At 43.7% G+C, this 19,511-nt stretch overlaps 1 protein-coding gene across 1 annotated transcript in view; it reads right to left on the reverse strand.

The window, feature by feature from the left end:
• The window catches only part of LOC109907188 (alpha-catulin), a 108,833-nt gene that overhangs the window by 6,438 nt on the left and 82,884 nt on the right, over window positions 1-19,511 (reverse strand). Inside the window, exons 8-16 of the mRNA XM_020505007.2 lie at window positions 18,140-18,226; window positions 16,775-16,933; window positions 16,391-16,483; window positions 13,789-13,939; window positions 7,026-7,063; window positions 6,852-6,902; window positions 4,062-4,216; window positions 3,212-3,260; window positions 25-81 (exon numbers count right to left, since the gene is read on the reverse strand). Coding sequence (XP_020360596.1) covers window positions 25-81; window positions 3,212-3,260; window positions 4,062-4,216; window positions 6,852-6,902; window positions 7,026-7,063; window positions 13,789-13,939; window positions 16,391-16,483; window positions 16,775-16,933; window positions 18,140-18,226 — 840 coding nt within the window. The remainder of the gene's footprint in view (window positions 1-24; window positions 82-3,211; window positions 3,261-4,061; window positions 4,217-6,851; window positions 6,903-7,025; window positions 7,064-13,788; window positions 13,940-16,390; window positions 16,484-16,774; window positions 16,934-18,139; window positions 18,227-19,511) is intronic.

Consider the following 19,511-nt stretch of genomic DNA (forward strand, 5'->3'; position numbering starts at 1 on the left):
GGGTGTGGTTGCGTGTGCGTGTACCAGGGTGGACAAAGTGTGTACTGAAGAACACAGCTGGAGTCCTTCCTCAGAAAGCACCTGCAGAAGGAGAGAGAGAAATATAAATATATATATATATAAATGAGAGCGAGACAGACAGAGAGAGAGAAAAAAACAAAGCATGGCTCACTTTACTGGCAGAACATTCTGAACCCTGGTCTGGCAGAACATTCTGAACCCTGGTCTGGCAGAACATTCTGAACCCTGGTCTGGCAGAACATTCTGAACCCTGGTCTGGCAGAACATTCTGAACCCTGGTCTGGCAGAACATTCTGAACCCTGGTCTGGCAGAACATTCTGAACCCTGGTCTGGAAGAACATTCTGAACCCTGGTCTGGAAGAACATTCTGAACCCTGGTCTGGAAGAACATTCTGAACCCTGGTCTGGCAGAACATTCTGAACCCTGGTCTGGCAGAACATTCTGAACCCTGGTCTGGCAGAACATTCTGAACCCTGGTCTGGAAGAACATTCTGAACCCTGGTCTGGCAGAACATTCTGAACCCTGGTCTGGCAAATCTATCAGCCAAGTATTGTCAATTCCACTCAATGGCTGTATTGTAAGTAGCTGGGATGATGTGAACAAGACTGGTACACTGTACTGTAAGGTTTTCAAATTCAAATGTATTTCAAATTAGCCAATTGGTGAGCAGCTAATTAGAATAATTGCAAGTTAAATGTTGCTGTGTGAAAGGGTAGAGTTATAGAAAGTATGGTTGCATCCTGAAACTTGAGGGGACATTGAAAGTTCTCTACTCTGTTCAGTTTTCTACTATATTATACTACTCTATTCCATATTCTATTTAAGTGATAATGCCAGAGAAGCCGGTGTTTGTTGGATATATTGGCACAGGTTTTGTTAGGCCTGAGACAAAGTACCAATATATCCTCCAAACACTGGGTATCCTCCATACAACGGGTTACCAACATATTCAAATAATGATTGACATTATCTTTCAAAATGTTATTTTGATGAATTTATTCATACTATTTCATTCTTCCACAAGATATAGTCCCATATCTAGGGTTGCTACCCAATATGGTAGTCGCTCCTTCTATCGGTTCGGTTGCCAGAGACGCGACCCAGTCGTTCAGTCTTTTTGTTCTGTCTATGGACGTGACCCAGTCGTTTGTTCTAAATGTTCCATTGTCATACTGGCTGGCAATGTTGTTATCCCTTGCAGTCACGTCAAACAGTGCAGCCAGAATAACAACAGTAGTGGCATTTTCACTTGTTTAAGCTGTTTTCTAATGACATTTGGATACATCCTTAACAATGAGCTAATGAGGCGCGATTTCGCCTGTAATATAAAATGTGCTCTCTCGTTGCTCAGAGGAGCTATCCAACAAAACATCATGATTCATGATTTCTACCGGCTGAGAAACACTGCCTACATTTCCGTCTCGTCCTGACATGTGCATTACTATGGGACAGCAGGAGATCGAATTTGAATATTGAAACAATGTTGCAAATGTCGGAGAGGCATACAGCAAGGTTTATACAAATCTCCGCTGTTGAAACTAAATGTTAGTCTAAAATAAATGTGAGAATGTCTAGATGCTTTTTATAGTGGAGATCAAGTTTATAAATTGCCTGACTGGGCTGATGAGACAGTGGATTGCTCAGTCAGATTGAACAGAGTAAATTGGCATTTTAACATCATAGACTTATTAGCAGGTGGTAACTTGTGGAATAGACACCGGCTGCTTCACTTGAGTGGGTTGAGTCACTGATGTGATCTTCCTGTCTGGGTTGGCGCCCCCCCTTGGGTTGTGCCGTGGCGGAGATCTTTGTGGGCTATACTCGGCCTTGTCTCAGGATGGTAAGTTGGTGGTTGAAGATATCCCTCTAGTGGTGTGGGGGCTGTGCTTTGGCAAAGTGGGTGGGGTTATATCCTTCCTGTTTGGCCCTGTCCAGGGATGTCCTCGGATGGGGCCACAGTGTCTCCTGACCCCTCCTGTCTCAGCCTCCAGTATTTATGCTGCAGTAGTTTGTGTCGGGGGCTAGGGTCAGTTTGTTATATCTGGAGTACTTCTCCTGTCCTATCCGGTGTCCTGTGTGAATTTAAGTATGCCCTCTCTAATTCTCTCTTTCTTTCTCTCTCTCGGAGGACCTGAGCCCTAGGACCATGCCTCAGGACTACCTGACATGATGACTCCCCAGTCCACCTGGCCGTGCTGCTGCTCCAGTTTCAACTGTTCTGCCTGTGATTATTATTATTTGACCATGCTGGTCATTTATGAACATTTGAACATCTTGGCCATGTTCTGTTATAATCTCCACCCGGCACAGCCAGAAGAGGACTGGCCACCCCACATAGCCTGGTTCCTCTCTAGGTTTCTTCCTAGGTTTTGGCCTTTCTAGGGAGTTTTTCCTAGCCACCGTGCTTCTACACCTGCATTGCTTGCTGTTTGGGGTTTTAGGCTGGGTTTCTGTACAGCACTTTGAGATATCAGCTGATGTACGAAGGACTATATAAATACATTTGATTTGGCTGGAATGCGGTTTAGACCCACCCCATTGTATAATGTCCACTATTCTAGGATTAGTAGAAAAATCCTAAAAGGAGATATGTGGAACACCAGCAGTATATGGTAGAACTAAAAACCCATATTCCTTGTGTTGTATTGTTACTGTACAAGGATGAACCAAACATAAATAAATAACCAATCTCTAAAGGACCTGACTATTGTAGTGTTTGTGTCATAGAAGACAGCTGCCCTTTTCCACCTCAGTGAATTAGCAGAGGTTATTATCGCTCAGTGGGAGCTCCACAGTGGAAGGTTAGGCTGTCTCTGTGTGTGTGGCATTGTGAAGGCCCTGCTGATTGAACGACAGGTGGCCTCATCAGCACTTCTTGTCTCTCTTCCTCACTCTTTCCCCTGTTCCCCTACAGCGAGTGCAGATCATCATCACATCTCTCGCTCTCTCTCTACATTAAGTACAGGGCCAGGGCACTCTGCTCCCTGACTCATCCTCTCTTTACCACAGACAAATTATTGTCTTGGGCCTTTTAATACTGTATTGATTCTGTCTTCTCCCTGGGACGTGGTTGTGTTTAATGGCACCTGGGACAGATTCAATTAAAGCCCTGTATGAAGTAGAGGAGGATGAAGGACAGGATATGGATGAGTGGAGTGGGGGACGGGGCGCGTGTACAGTACTTTACCTCAGCCTGGTGGAAGAGATCCATGGTTGTCTTCAGTAGGCCCTCCCCCCTGCACAATCGATACAGGAAATTAATGAAATATTACCTGATGATAACAACTGATTAAGTATATTGACTATGAACATCATATCAACAAGATGCGTGACGGCATCTGTGTTCTCTTCTTCTATATCCATACAGATGGTCAATGGTGGTCAATACCTGACTGGTGGTCAATACCTGGCTGGTGGTCAATACCTGGCTGGTGCAAAGTATACTTGACCTTTATACTACAGGCTTGCTGAAGACACTTTTATAAAGATGCATTTAATGTATGATTTCAATGCATCCTCCTTTCATTGTTAGTACTTTTATTATTTTATGATGGTAAGCACTTTTACTTGTATTGAAAAGTACTATACTGTATAAATAAAGTTATTATTATTATTATTGAGTGACAGTCTAATGATTGATAGATAAGCTACCTGGCTAAGACAGACAGACAGCTACAGCTGGTGTCTACCTGGTGAGGACAGACAGACAGCTGGTGTCTACCTGGTGAGGACAGACAGACAGCTGGTGTCTACCTGGTGAGGACAGACAGACAGCTGGTGTCTACCTGGTGAGGACAGACAGACAGCTGGTGTCTACCTGGTGAGGACAGACAGACAGCTGGTGTCTACCTGGTGAGGACAGACAGACAGCTGGTGTCTACCTGGTGAGGACAGACAGACAGCTGGTGTCTACCGGGTGAGGACAGACAGCTGGTGTCTACCGGGTGAGGACAGACAGACAGCTGCTGTCTACCGGGTGAGGACAGACAGACAGCTGGTGTCTACCTGGTGAGGACAGACAGATAGCTGGTGTCTACCTGGTGAAGAGGTACATGGAGTAGGCCATGCTGGACATGCTCTGGCCCTGGCGGACGATGTCCTGCTCCTGGTCCTCCCACTTCTCCACCTCCGTGTCCACGTCGGAGGTCAGCAGACGCAGCTCTAGACCCAGCTTGGCTATGCTGCTCTGCTCCTGGGGCGGAGAGATCGTGGGTCCGCCATTAGTTAAGGATGGTCTCCCATCCAAGACTACTAATCAAGCCCAAACCTTCTGAGATTCCACCATATTCGGTGGTTTCCGTAAGGTCAGTGCATGATGAGCCCATAACCACATTACTTTTTTATCTACATTGCATTCATTATCATCATCATTACTGATTCATGATCATTCATAACCATATACATTGCCTTCAGAAAGTATTCGTACCCATTCACTTTTTGTTGGGTTACAAGGTGGGTTAAAACAAAAATGTAATAGTATTTTTTTTTGTCAAAGATCTACACAAAATACTCTAATGACAAAGTGGAAGAAAAATTCTAACATTTGTCAAAAATATATAAAAAATAAAACACTAATATATCTTTACATAACTATTCAACCCCCTGAGTCAATTAGTCACCTTTGGCAGCGATTACAGCTGAGAGTCTTTGTGAGTGAGTCTAAGAGCTTTGCACATCTGGATTGTATTATATTTGCACTTTTTTGTTTTATTCTTTAAAAACTCTGTCAAGATGGTTGTTGATCTTTGCTAGACAGACATTTTGATGTTAAACATTTCTAAAAACATAATTCCACATTGACATTATGGGGTATCGTTTGTAGGCCAGTGACACAAAATATTAATTTAAACCATTTTAAATTAGGCTGTAACACAACAAAATGTGGAAAAATTCAAAGGATGTAAATCATTTCTTAAGTCATTATATTATCAGTTTAAAGATAAACCTCATTGCTGCTTGAGAAAGTCAACAATTCCACTCTTCACCTCTCTTAAAAGACATCAAACATTCCTAATAATTTCCAATTAATGATTATAATTTTATGTATGCATGCCCATTCATGACGGAGTGACACTCCGGAAGTTTACATACACCTTAGGTAAAATACATTTAAACTCAGTTTTTCACAATTCCTGACATTTAATCCCAGTAAAAAGTAGTCTTCGGTCAGTTAGGATCACCACTTTATTTTTAGAATGTGAAATGTCAGAATAAGAGAAGAGTGATTTTTTTCAGCTTTTATTTCTTTCATCACATTCCCAGTGGGTCAGAGGTTTACATACACTCAATTAGTATTTGGTAGCATTGCCTTTAAATTGTTGAACTTAAGTCAAACGTTTCAGGGAGCCTTCCACAAGCTTTCCCAATAAGTTGGGTGAAGTTTGGCCCATTCCTCCTGACAGAGCTGGTGTAACTGAGTCAGGTTTGTAGGTCTCCTTGCTCGCACACGCTTTTTCATTTCTGCCCACACATTTTCGATAAGATTGAGGTCAGGGCTTTGTTATGGCCACTCCAATACCTTGACTTTGTTGTCCTTAAGCCATTTTGCCACAACTTGTGAAGTATGCTTGGGGTCATTGTCCATTTGTAAGACCCATTTATAACCAAGCTTTAACTTCCTGACTGACGTCTTGAGATGTTGCTTCAATATATCTACATAATTTTCATACCTCATGATGCCATCTATTTGTGAAGTACACCAGTCCCTCCTGCAGCAAAGCACCCCCACAACATGATGCTTCCACTCCCCCCATGCTTCACGGTTGGGATGGTGTTCTTCTGCTTGCAAACCTCACCATTTTTCCTCTAAACATAACGATGGTCATTATGGCCAAACAGTTCTATTTTTGTTTCATCAGACCAGAGAACATTTCTCCAAAAAGTACGATCTTTGTCCCCATGTGCAGTTGCAAACCGTAGTCTGCCTTTTTTATGCCGGTTTTGGAGCAGTGCCTTCTTCCTTGCTGAACGGCCTTTCAGGTTATGTCGATATAGGACTCATTTTACTGTGGATAGAGATACTTTTGTATCCGTTTCCTCCAGCATCTTCACAAGGTCCTTTGCTGTTGTTCTGAGATTGATTTGCTCTTTTCGCACCAAAGTACGTTCATCTCTAGGAGACAGAACACGTCTCCTTCCTGAGCGTTATGACGGCTGCATGGTGCCATGGTGTTTATACTTGCGTACTATTGTTTGTACAGATGAACATGGTACCTTCAGGCGTTGGCTGATTTCCCCATTGATGTCAAGCAAAGAGTCATTGAGTTTGAAGGTAGCCCTTGAAATACATCCACAGGTACACCTCCAATTGACTCAAATGATGTCCATTAGCCTATCAGAAGCTTCTAAAGCTATGACATCATTTTCTGGAATTTTCCAAGCTGTTTAAAGGCACACTCAACTTAGTGTATGTAAACTTCTGACCTACTGGAAATCTAAAACAGTGAGTTATAAGTTAAATAATCTGTCCTTAAACGATTGTTGGAAAAATTACTTGTGTCATGCACAAAGTAGATGTCCTAACCGACTTGCCAAAACTATAGGTTGTTAACAAGAAATTTGTGGAGTGGTTGAAAAACGAGTTTTAATGACTCCAACCTAAGTGTATGTAAACTTCCGACTTCAACTGTATCAGACCACGCAAGGTCCCTGCAATAATCTCCATTATTCCCCTGTTTGACCAGGTATTAATTTCCTGCAGAATAAATGCACCTGTCAGGATGAGGTAGTAGATGCAGCCCAAATGCCACTGTATTCCATATATAGGGTATGGTCAAAAGTTGTGCACTATGTGAGGTGTATTGTGTAATTGAGGAGTCTAGTTATACCTCCGTATCTAGCTTAACAGCTTTCACCATCTTCAGGTTGGCTGAATGTTTCTGGAGGGAAGAAAAAGTGAGACAGGATGAGTGATATTAAAGGAGAAAGTGAGGGAAAATCATTTAAACAGAATGACATTGGAAATACCCACCAATCATAGTATTGTTTATTCTGATACTCACCCCTGGTCTGGGAAGCGACAAGTAAGCCCTTTTATCACCTGTTATTAAATCAGAAAGAAATACTATTTTGAGGAAAATTATTTTTTTTTAAGTCACATTTTGGCCATTGGATCACAAGTTTGGGATAATGAATGGGAGGCTATGAGTTATATGGAAAATAATGAACGACGTGTAAGGTATGTTCCATGAAGAAGTGTAACTGACCTTCCACAGAGTTGCATTATTTTCCAGAAAATGCATAGAGCCCGGAGTTGCCCAGAGTTGCATAGAGCCCAATTTTTTTTACGCCCTTTTCTCCCCAATTTCGTGGTATCCAATGGTTAGTAATTACTATCTTGTCTCATCGCTACAACTCCCTTACGGGCTCGGGAGAGACGAAGGTCGAAAGCCATGAAAGCCAAGCCAAGACATTGGAAATACCCACCACTGCTTCTTAACACAGCCAACCCGGAAACCAGCCGCACCAATGTGTCGGAGGAAACACAGTGCACCTGGCTACCTTGGTTAGTGCGCACTGCGCCCACTGAGACAAGGATATCCCTACCGGCCAAACCGTCCCTAACCCGGATGATGCTAGGCCAATTGTGCCGGACCTCCCGGTCGTGGCCGGCTGCGACAGAGCCTGGGCGCGAACCCAGAGTCACAGCTAGCGCTGCGAGGCAGTACCCTAGACCACTGCGCCACCAGGGAAGCCCTCCATGGCTATAATTTAACACATTTCACACTATATTTTAAATTGCCAGTAGAAATGTATTCAACATCCCCTGAAGTAGCTAACAAGTTTACCAGATAGCTACAGTAGTTGCCGTGGTAACCAATCAAACGTGCTAGTTTAGCTAATCAAACAATCAGTCCTAGTTTGCCATTATGAAAATCAAAATCAACAATGCCAATATTTTCAATTCGACTTTTGCTTTCAAAAGCAGCTCAAACATGTAAGAATGAACTATAGCCATTGAATACTACCTTGCAGCTATACCATGCATTATAGAGAAATAATGCATGCTCTAGAATGCCCTTCAAGCCAATCAGAAACAAGTATTCAACAATGCCATGGTTTAAGGTGAAATAATGGTCCGTTTGGTCACATAATTTCCCAGCAAAATGATTGTATGCCTTTTTAAATCCCTACACTCCTTTTTTATACTGCATTTCAAATGGTTTTCCGCTATTAATTCCAACAAATGAAATAATACTAAAAAGGGAGGGATTCAGTTGATTATCCCCAACACATCTTCTATGATACTAGTTGATCATCCCCAACACATCTTCTATCATACTACAGTTGATCATCCCCAACACATCTTCTATCATACTACAGTTGATTATCTCTAACATCTTCTATCATACTACAGTTGATTATCTCTAATATCTTCTATCATACTACACTTGATTATCTCTAACATCTTCTATCATACTACACTTGATTATCCCCAACACATCTTATATCATACTACAGTTGATAGTCCCTTACACATCCTAGGGCGGTGTGGTATATCGAATGAAGTAGATTAATTTGAATGTATGTTTTTGCACGATATTCCATATCGCATAATCTAGGCTTTTTGTATTTTTATGAGCGTTCTCATGTTGTATTTTTGTCTCGTCTCGTTCGCTTTTTCTGTGCTGTGCACCTTCCCATTTACACCAGAGATGTGTATGTAATGACGAGATGCTCATGTCTCCACTCTAACAATGGGAGTCGTTGTCCCAAAGGCTGGAAGGCAGGCGACAAGGTTCAAAATAAGCACATAGAAACACATTGGGTTTATATTACAGATTTTGGCGAGAGTCAAACCTCTCACTTTGCCTCTTTCTCCCAAGCCCATCCCCCTACCACTCACAACAACAAAGATGAGAGGTCACTTCTTCCTCTCTGACCAACGGTTTCAACTAGCTATTTGCATTTGAGGCTTGGTCCAACAAAATCAGTATTATTTTACTATAATAGAGAAGTTAACCTTTCTAACCATAGTCTGTTAATGTTTCACCTCCTCAAATTTGGATCAGAGCAGACACTACTAAAACTGATGTACCAATGAACATTCATTCTGGAAAATGAATACTCAGTTAGTCGCAAGTGCATAATGGTATCACATATCGCTAGAAGCAGTTTAGTCAAATAAAGATTGTTTTATGCTAGTATAACAATTATATAAGGAATTGGCAACTCGTTCTCATTCTGAGAAACAAGGTAGAACCACTTGATTTCAACATCTGAACAAAGTGGACAGGCTGACATGCTGTTCAAACAGTTGGAGACGGACATAAAGTTCTGTTCAGAACATTAACCGTTTCCTTTTGTTAGCGGAATTCAGAGCTTGTGAAATTATACCTAGATCCAAGTTGCTAAAACTTGAAATATTCATATTTGCTGGCTACTCACTAACATGTGGGCTTGTGCTTGAGAGATTGTTTATGAGACCAGTGTTAATTTTCTACAATTTTACATGTTTTTATTTAAGTCAGTTGAGAACAAATTCTTATTTACAATGACGGCCAAGGAACAGTGGGTTACCTGCCTTGTTCAGGGGCAGAACGACAGATTTTTACCTTGTCAGCTCAGGGATTTCGGTTACTGGCGCAACGCTCTAACCACTAGGCTACCTGCTGGTTACTGGCCCAACGGTCTAACCACTAGGCTACCTGCTGGTTACTGGCCCAACGCTCTAACCACTAGGCTACCTGCTGGTTACTGGCCCAACTCTCTAACCACTAGGCTACCTGCTGGTTCCTGGCCCAATGCTCTAACCACTAGGCTACCTGCTGGTTACTGGCCCAACGCTCTAACCACTAGGCTACCTGCTGGTTACTGGACCAACACTAACCACTAGGCTACCTGCTTGTTACTGGCCCAACGCTCTAACCACTAGGCTACCTGCTGGTTACTGGCCCAACACTCTAACCACTAGGCTACCTGCTGGTTACTGGCCCAACACTCTAACCACTAGGCTACCTGCTGGTTACTGGCCCAACTCTCTAACCACTAGGCTACCTGCTGGTTCCTGGCCCAACACTCTAACCACTAGGCTACCTGCTGGTTACTGGCCCAACTCTCTAACCACTAGGCTACCTGCTGGTTACTGGCCCAACGCTCTAACCACTAGGCTACCTGCCGCCCCTATGGAGATGGTTTGGGATGAGTTGGACCTCAGAGTGAAGGAACAGCAGCCAGCAAGTGCTCAGCATATGTGTGCAACATTATTAGTGAATGTGCATTATGCATATGTGTGCAACATTATTAGTGAATGTGCATTATGCATATGTGTGCTACATTATTAGTGAATGTGCATTATGCATGTGTGCTACATTATTAGTGAATGTGCATTATGCATATGTGTGCTACATTAGTGAATGTGCATTATGCATATGTGTGCTACATTATTAGTGAATGTGCATTATGCATATGTGTGCTACATTATTAGTGAATGTGCATTATGCATATGTGTGCTACATTATTAGTGAATGTGCATTATGCATATGTGTGCTACATTATTAGTGAATGTGCATTATGCATATGTGTGCTACATTAGTGAATGTGCATTATGCATATGTGTGCTACATTATTAGTGAATGTGCATTATGCATATGTGTGCTACATTATTAGTGAATGTGCATTATGCATATGTGTGCTACATTATTAGTGAATGTGCATTATGCATATGTGTGCTACATTATTAGTGAATGTGCATTATGCATATGTGTGCTACATTATTAGTGAATGTGCATTATGCATATGTGTGCTACATTATTAGTGAATGTGCATTATGCATATGTGTGCTACATTATTAGTGAATGTGCATTATGCATATGTGTGCTACATTATTAGTGAATGTGCATTATGCATATGTGTGCTACATTATTAGTGAATGTGCATTATGCATATGTGTGCTACATTATTAGTGAATGTGCATTATGCATATGTGTGCTACATTATTAGTGAATGTGCATTATGCATATGTGTGCTACATTATTAGTGAATGTGCATTATGCATAGTTCTGGTTACATTTGTAACTTAATATTTTTTTTATAGACCGACTGGAAGGCCAGATCAGTGATTATTGCAACAACAAAGAAAAGCAGGTACAAATATTTTGATAAAATAATTAGTGGGTTTTATGGTTGTGGAAGGAATATATTCAGACGAGATATAATTTCACAAGCTCTGAATTCATTAGATTAGACTGTTTTAAATGCAGGGTATTTTACCTTTACCTTTACAACAAAGCTTATTTAGAGAATATTAATTAAAAAATAAATAAATAACAATAATAAATATATATTGGGAGGGGGATGAATGAGCCAATTGTAAACTGGGGATGATTAGGTGGCCATGATGGTATGCAGGCCAGAATGGGAAGTGGAATTGAAGAACTGTAAGACCAGGATTGGGTCTCACTCAGACAAGGGATGTTACCATACAACCAAAACCTGTAAGTTTGAAAGAAATTGAGATATGAGTTTTAGGCCATATCGCCCAGCCCTAACACATCCATCCTCTATCATACTACAGTTGATTATCTCTAACACATCCCCTATCATACTACAGTTGATTATCTCTAACACATCCCCTATCATACTACAGTTGATTATCTCTAACACGTCCTCTATCATACTTCAAATGGAGTGCAACCAATCAACTCAACAAAGTTCTTGTCTGTAGCTGAGATCTTTAAGTCCCGGTAAAGGCACAGTTCAGTAGAATTTACAGGGGTGGTCAGGGTGTGATAAACATCACTGATGTGTTTAACGGCTGATGAGGCGCTGCCGTAAAAGGAGTATTACTTGACAAAGGTTTAACTGTCTACGTCGCACCAGCACCGCACCCCTCCACACACACTTCTCTATTTAATGATTTCAGCAGGGGGACGTCGTCGCTCTCGTTGCATGTCATTTGGATCGTGGTCCATAAATACGAATACCGTGACACGCCACAAACGTTACGGATTATAGGAATTACGCTGCGGAGTGGGAGAGAGCGCTGTGAAACGGTTGGTATAAGCCAATGTTGAGATACAGGCCTGTGTGCGTGTGCATGTGCCTGTAACAGAACGGTTTGTGCCTGTGGCTCGGTGAGAGGTATCGTGCTGATGGTGCTTTAATCGCTGCGTTGTGTCAGAGAATACAAACAACCACAGTTATAGAGATTGATCTGTCTATGAATAGGATCAATACATTTTAGACTACCACAGCTTAGACAGAGACTGAGTACAAACAACCATGGCTTGTAGAGAGACTAACTGCCCATGAAAATGATAGAGATTAAGAGAATAGAGATCAAGAGAATAGAGAGAATAGAATAGCGAGAGAGAATAGAATAGAGAGAGCGAGAGCAAGAGAATAGAGAGCGAGAGCAAGAGAATAGAGAGCAAGAGAATAGAGAGAGCGAGAGCAAGAGAGTGAGAGAGAGTAAGAGAGTGAGAGAGAGCAAGACACGAGCGTGAGAGAGAGCAAGAGAATAGAGAGTGAGAGAATAGAGAGCGAGATAATAGAGAGCGAGAGGAGAGAGCAAGACTACAAGAGAGTGAGAGAGAGCAAGAGAAGAGAGAGCGAGAGAGAGCAAGAGAATAGAGCAAGAGAATAGAGAGCGAGAGAATAGAGAGCGAGAGAATAGAGAGAGCGAGAGCAAGACTACAAGAGAGTGAGAGAGCAAGAGAATAGAGAGCTAGAGAGCAAGAGAGACGGAGAGTACAAACAACCATGGCTTGTAGAGACTAACTGCCCATGAAAATGATAGAGATTAAGATAGCGAGCAAGAGAAGAGAGAGAATAGAATAGCAAGAGAGAGAATAGAGAGCAAGAGAATAGAGTTCAAGAGAATAGAATAGCAAGAGAGAATAGAGGGAGAGAATAGAGATCAAGAGAATATAGAGAATAGAATAGCAAGAGAGAGAATAGAGATAAAGAGAATAGAGCGAGAGAGAGAGAGCGCAAGAGAAAGAGATCAAGAGGGTGGGGAGAAATCTGTGTGGTGACTAGTGAATACGGGCATTAATGTTATTTCAGTGTGGTGTCGATATAATAGTGGTGGGAGTCCATCAGATTTGACATAACTGAATGAATAATCCATTCCTTCACAGTCTTATTAACTTTTGCTATCAATAACCATGAGGGACAGAAACATCATCCCCTTGCCAGGGGTTGGTTGTATTGTAACATCCCTTGTCTGAGTGGGATCCAATCCTGGTCTTACAGTTCCTTCAATTCCACTACTCATTCTGGCCCTCATACCATGGCCACCTAATCATCCCCAGTTTACAATTGGCTCATTCATCCCCCTCCTCCCCCCTGTAACTATTCTCCAGGTCATTACTGTAAATGAGAATGTGTTCTCAGTCAACTTACCTGCTAAGGGTAAAAAATATATATATTAAAAAAAGACTGCCCCACCCAATCTCTCCAACACGTCCCTCCCACCAGGGGGACCGTCCCAGGCCAATAACCCCCCCCTCTCGTCCCATCAGGGGGTTGGCCCCACCCCTCCAACACCCCCTGCCCCTCCTCCTACCAGGGGGACTGCCCCACCCAATCCCTCCAGCACCCCCCTCCCACAAGGGGGACCATCCCAGTCCAACAACCCCCCCTCTCGTCCCACCAGGGGGACCACCCAACCAACACCCCCCCCCCCCCCCCCCTCTCCTCCCAACAGGAGGCCTGTCCCAACCCAACCAAACTCCTCTTACCACTTATTCTCCCTCCCCTCTCCTATGACCGGGAGGCCCACCTTGGATGCCCATTACACACACACACACACACACACACCTCGGCGGCCCTCGAACACGTCATTGATCTCCCGGAGCAGCACGCCCATGTCACAGAGCTGGGACTCCCAGGCCTCACAGAACACATCCAGGTTCTCCTTGGCAATCTTACTGGATGGGTGCAGGGCCAGCGTCTGGGCTGCAGAAATGATCTGAGAGGATGGAGGAGGGAGGGAGCGAGAGAAGGGGGAAGTAGATATGTTTTAAATTTGTATTGGAGTGGTGAAGTGTTTCGATAAGGTGCACAGTACACACCTTAAGTGGAGCTATTACAGTGTTACTCACACCAGTAGCTATCCAGACCAGTTGGTTCTTTGAGGGAAAACTAACAAAGGATCCAAGAAAATGATTAGACAGCCCCACCCCCATACAATCTCTCCAACACCCCCATTACAGAATGGAATCAGGCCTCATTCTCATAGAATGTTGAACTAGTCTATGAGCAGAGACACATGATCATTTCCTCTCAGTGTGGGGGCTGATTGTGTGAAATGGAACCAATCTTCAGCAAGCAGAGCAGGGGGCATGGAATCCGTTTTGTCTCCCAGTTTTCTAATTATGTTTGGTCTTCCAGGCCGTTGGGACAGATGCTTCATTATCTGCTGCTGGGAGTGTTGTGGAAAATGTGAAGACCCGCCCACAGTAATGTCAGACCCTGCATGACCCAGCTGTAATGACTGAGCTAATAAGTTCATAGGTCAATCAATAAGGTCACAGAGGGGGAGCCTCCGCCCAGGGAGGATTAATACTGATGTGTGTGTGTGTGTGTATGTGTGTGTGTGTGTGTGTGTGTGTGTGGATGTCTTTCAATGGTAATAAAGAGACACCTGTGGGTAATTACCAATTAAATGCAACACACCGGAGGTGATGCACTCTGACTTGTGTGCGTGTGGTTTTCTGAGTTATTTCTCCCCGTATCAGATGAAGTCATCTTAATGTCGGTTTCTGTAATAGTTGGCTGTGTTTAAATGGATGGGGGTGAAGCTATAGGGGACAAGATGGCAGAGAATGTGCTGACAAACCTTGATAATGGAGAAGTTGTACAGCTTAACAACAATATCAGGGTGGAGTTTCTAGCACAACGTGTATTGTGCTACGTTACCTGTCAGAGTGTGTTACCTTACCTGTCAGAGTGTGTTACCTTACCTGTCAGAGTGTGTTACCTTACCTGTCAGAGTGTGCTACGTTACCTTACCTGTCAGAGTGTGTTACGTTACCTGTCAGAGTGTGCTACGATACCTGTCAGAGTGTGCTACGATACCTGTCAGAGTGTGTTACGTTACCTGTCAGAGTGTGCTACGTTACCTGTCAGAGTGTGTTACGTTACCTGTCAGAGTGTGTTACGTTACCTGTCAGAGTGTGTTACGTTACCTGTCACGGGGGTGGGGGCGTTTCCTGTCACGGGGGTGGGGGCGTTTCCTGTCACGGGGGTGGGTGCGATTCCTGCCAGAGTGTCTGGGTGCGATTCCTGCCAGAGTGTCTGGGTGCGATTCCTGCCAGAGTGTCTGGGTGCGATTCCTGCCAGAGTGTCTGGGTGCGATTCCTGCCAGAGTGTCTGGGTGCGATTCCTGCCAGAGTGTCTGGGTGCGATTCCTGCCAGAGTGTCTGGGTGCGATTCCTGCCAGAGTGTCTGGGTGCGATTCCTGCCAGAGTGTCTGGGTGCGATTCCTGCCAGAGTGTCTGGGTGCGATTCCTGCCAGAGTGTCTGGGTGCGATTCCTGCCAGAGTGTCTGGGTGCGATTCCTGCCAGAGTGTCTGGGTGCGATTCCTGCCAGAGTGTCTGGGTGCGATTCCTGCCAGAGTGTCTGGGTGCGATTCCTGCCAGAGTGTCTGGGTGCGATTCCTGCCAGAGTGTCTGGGTGCGATTCCTGCCAGAGTGTCTGGGTGCGATTCCTGCCAGAGTGTCTGGGTGCGATTCCTGCCAGAGTGTCTGGGTGCGATTCCTGCCAGAGTGTCTGGGTGCGATTCCTGCCAGAGTGTCTGGGTGCGATTCCTGCCAGAGTGTCTGGGTGCGATTCCTGCCAGAGTGTCTGGGTGCGATTCCTGCCAGAGTGTCTGGGTGCGATTCCTGCCAGAGTGTCTGTTACCCGTCAGAGTGTCTGTTACCCGTCAGAGTGTCTGTTACCCGTCAGAGTGTCTGTTACCCGTCAGAGTGTCTGTTACCCGTCAGAGTGTCTGTTACCCGTCAGAGTGTCTGTTACCCGTCAGAGTGTCTGGGTGCGATTCCTGCCAGAGTGTCTGGGTGCGATTCCTGCCAGAGTGCCTGGGTGCGATTCCTGCCAGAGTGTCTGGGTGCGATTCCTGCCAGAGTGTCTGGGTGCGATTCCTGCCAGAGTGTCTGGGTGCGATTCCTGCCAGAGTGTCTGGGTGCGATTCCTGCCAGAGTGTCTGGGTGCGTTCCCTGTCAGAGTGTCTGTTACCCGTCAGAGTGTCTGTTACCCGTCAGAGTGTCTGGGTGAGATTCCTGCCAGAGTGTCTGGGTGCGTTCCCTGTCAGAGTGTCTGTTACCTGTCAGAGTGTCTGTTACCGGTCAGAGTGTCTGCTACCCGTCAGAGTGTCTGTTACCCGTCAGAGTGTCTGTTACCCGTCAGAGTGTCTGTTACCTGGGGGACAGTGACGTGGAAGGTCTCCTCAGCGTGCATACAGGTGATCTCCAGAGGCTCTGTCCCTGAGACGTGACACAGCAGACGACACGTCTGGAACAGAACAGACAACATCAGCGTCTAACATCAATATGACTGGATATGAGCAGCAGACAGATCAAGATATATTTTCCAGATATTCAACTGGAAAATAAATAGAGGTCTCCAAAGCCAGTAGCTCATATCACAAGTACCATGTCCATACACCTCAGCCATAGAGATGGATATGATGGACTTAACATTTCATTAAATAGACTTTGTGGTTAAATAAATCAACAAAGGTGATTTGATCAGGGAGATTCAACAGACTTAAGTTAACCTCCCCAGCCAGCGAGCCTCGCTCACCTCCATCAGCTGTTCCTTCTGCTCTGCGAGCGTGCGGGCGCACTCTGCCACGGCCTCCAGGTTTCCCTCGCCCCCTGAGGCCTTCAGGGCCCGCAGAGGCAGGTGTTCTGCATGCAGCTTCAGCAGGTCCGCCGCCCGCCCCACTGCCACCTTATGGAGCTGGACGGCGGGAGAGGGGAAGAGGGGAGATGAAAATGGGTATACATATGTGGTATCTTTGGTACATCTGGCTGCACAATCGTAATAGGAAGAGAAAACAATAGTAAGACAGAAAGAGAACAAGGAGGAGAAAGAAAGGGCAGGGTAGAGAGAAAAAGCATGAGGGGGGAGTGCCAACAGAGGGAGGATAAGGAGAATATGTAAAAGTGGGAGAGTGCTTAGGCCATATTAAAGAGAAAGAAGAGCAAGAGATCTGAACAAATTGTGATGAGAGCAGGGTTGGGTCATTTTACTATCTAAATGTAATCTGTTACAGTTACCTGTCCAAAATTGTAATCAGTAACATAACTTTTGGATTAACTCAACTCAGTAATGTAATCTGATTACTTTCAGTTACTTTCCCCTTAAGAGGCATTAGAAGAAGACAAAAAGGATCCCTCAAACGCATCTGGTGTGTCGTCATAGTGGTTTCTGACTTGTGGTCAGACTCGCTCAGGTGGGACAAACTTAGACTTGCTATTTTTTTCAATACTGAATTGAATGAGAAAAAAAGAAAGGTATCAATGTATTTTTTCACAAACATCCTTTTTGATTTTTAAAAGTAATCCAGAAAAAGTAATACATTTTTTCAAATGTATCTAAACTGATTACAACATTTTTGCTGGTAACATAACCGATTACAGCTACAGGTTTTTGTAATCCGATAATATGTAATCCGATTATATGTAATCAGATGTAATCAGATGATATGTAATCAGATGATATGTAATCAGATGTAATCAGATGATATGTAATCAGATGTAATCAGATGATATGTAATCAGATGATATGTAATCAGATGTAATCAGATATGTAATCAGATGATATGTAATCAGATGATATGTAATCAGATGATATGTAATCAGATGATATGTAATCAGATGTAATCAGATGATATGTAATCAGATGATATGTAATCAGATGATATGTAATCAGATGTAATCAGATGATATGTAATCAGATGATATGTAATCAGATGTAATCAGATGATATGTAATCAGATGATATGTAATCAGATGATATGTAATCAGATGATATGTAATCAGTTGCATCCCAACCCAGTTGGAGAGTACAGAAAACTCTGGACAGATCTGATCTAGGACTGAACCACTTGGCATGCCAGACAGTGATGCATTCTAGTTAAGACCGCAGGGTTACAGGACTCACCTCTCTGCGGAGTTCGTGAACACTTTGGCAGGTCTTCAGTATAGACAGCTCCATCTCCTCCGTGGCCTCTTTGGCATTGAGAGACAGCTGGGATGAGGAACATATTCAAATAAATAAGTGAGGGGAAAAAGATAAGAGTCGTCGTCACATAAATCATGCACAGGATGACTGGTGCCTGGGATGTGGCCTGTCTTAGCAGGAGAAGAATACGAGATTACACAGCCCTGCTCATGCCCTGTGTGTGTGTGTGTGTGTGTGTGTGTGTGTGTGTGTGTGTGTGTGTGTGTGTGTGTGTGTGTGTGTGAAACGGTAGAGTGTGTGAGAGGAAGAGAAAGAAAGTGTGAGTGAGTGAAAGAGAGAGATCCCTTCTGCATCACCAATATCCTGTAAAACACACGTTTCAGACACCCGTTCTAAGGGCAAGGAGACGGGTGGAAGTCACTGTAGTCAGACACGATTACAGCAATGTGTCAAAACAATGTAAAAAAACTGTCAAGCAGAATTCACCAGGGTCCAGTTTTTCAAAAGTGTTCTATCTGGATTTCAGCTATCGGAAAGGATTAAACGCAAAGAAATAGAATGAATGAATCATTGGACTCCCATTGTATTTCTATGCATTTAATCCTGAAATCCAGATAGAACACTTTTGAAAAACGGGGCCCTGATGATTTGTCTCTGACCCTCTCATCATCCTCTCTGTTTCTACTGAAATAAGTAGAGAAAAACACCTCATCTCACTGCTCTGTTTCTACTGAAATAAGTGGAGGAAAACGAACAGGCCCTGGGATCTAGCTAGTGACACACGCTGTAGAAATGGGTCTCACTAGGGAGCCAATCGTTCAACGTGCCGTAGCTCTGATTCCATTCAATTTGTCAATGGAACTGTGGCCTCTATTTTCACACATATATACAACCTTAATGATGGAAAAACACATTGTGTGAAAGGTGTCGAGAGAGCGAGAACAATGTGTTCTATGTAATCAATGGAGTCAAGTGAATGGCCATTCATACGATGAGGCTGACTTCAGGGCCGTATCCACAAAGCATCTCAGAGTAAGAGTCCTGATCTAGGATCTGTCCATATAATCAAAACTGATCCTAGATCAGCACTCCTACTCTGAGATGCATTGATGGGCCCAGGACTGGTTTAAGACCTATAAAGAATGAAGGAAAATAGCACTGTATAGCCATATGGGAGAGGGTGGTGTGAAAAGGCTGGATATTATATTGTTCTCCTTCACATTATCTATAAACCTAGCAACAGTACACAAGGTCATGTAGCTAAGCAACAGAAAGGAAGTGAAGGAGTGTGCGTGTCTGTGGCCATCTACACACGTGAATGCAATGTGCATTTTCATGCATGCTAAATCAT

This window comes from Oncorhynchus kisutch, linkage group LG17 (assembly GCF_002021735.2).
Source record: "Oncorhynchus kisutch isolate 150728-3 linkage group LG17, Okis_V2, whole genome shotgun sequence".
NCBI classification, from domain to species: Eukaryota; Metazoa; Chordata; class Actinopteri; order Salmoniformes; family Salmonidae; genus Oncorhynchus; species Oncorhynchus kisutch.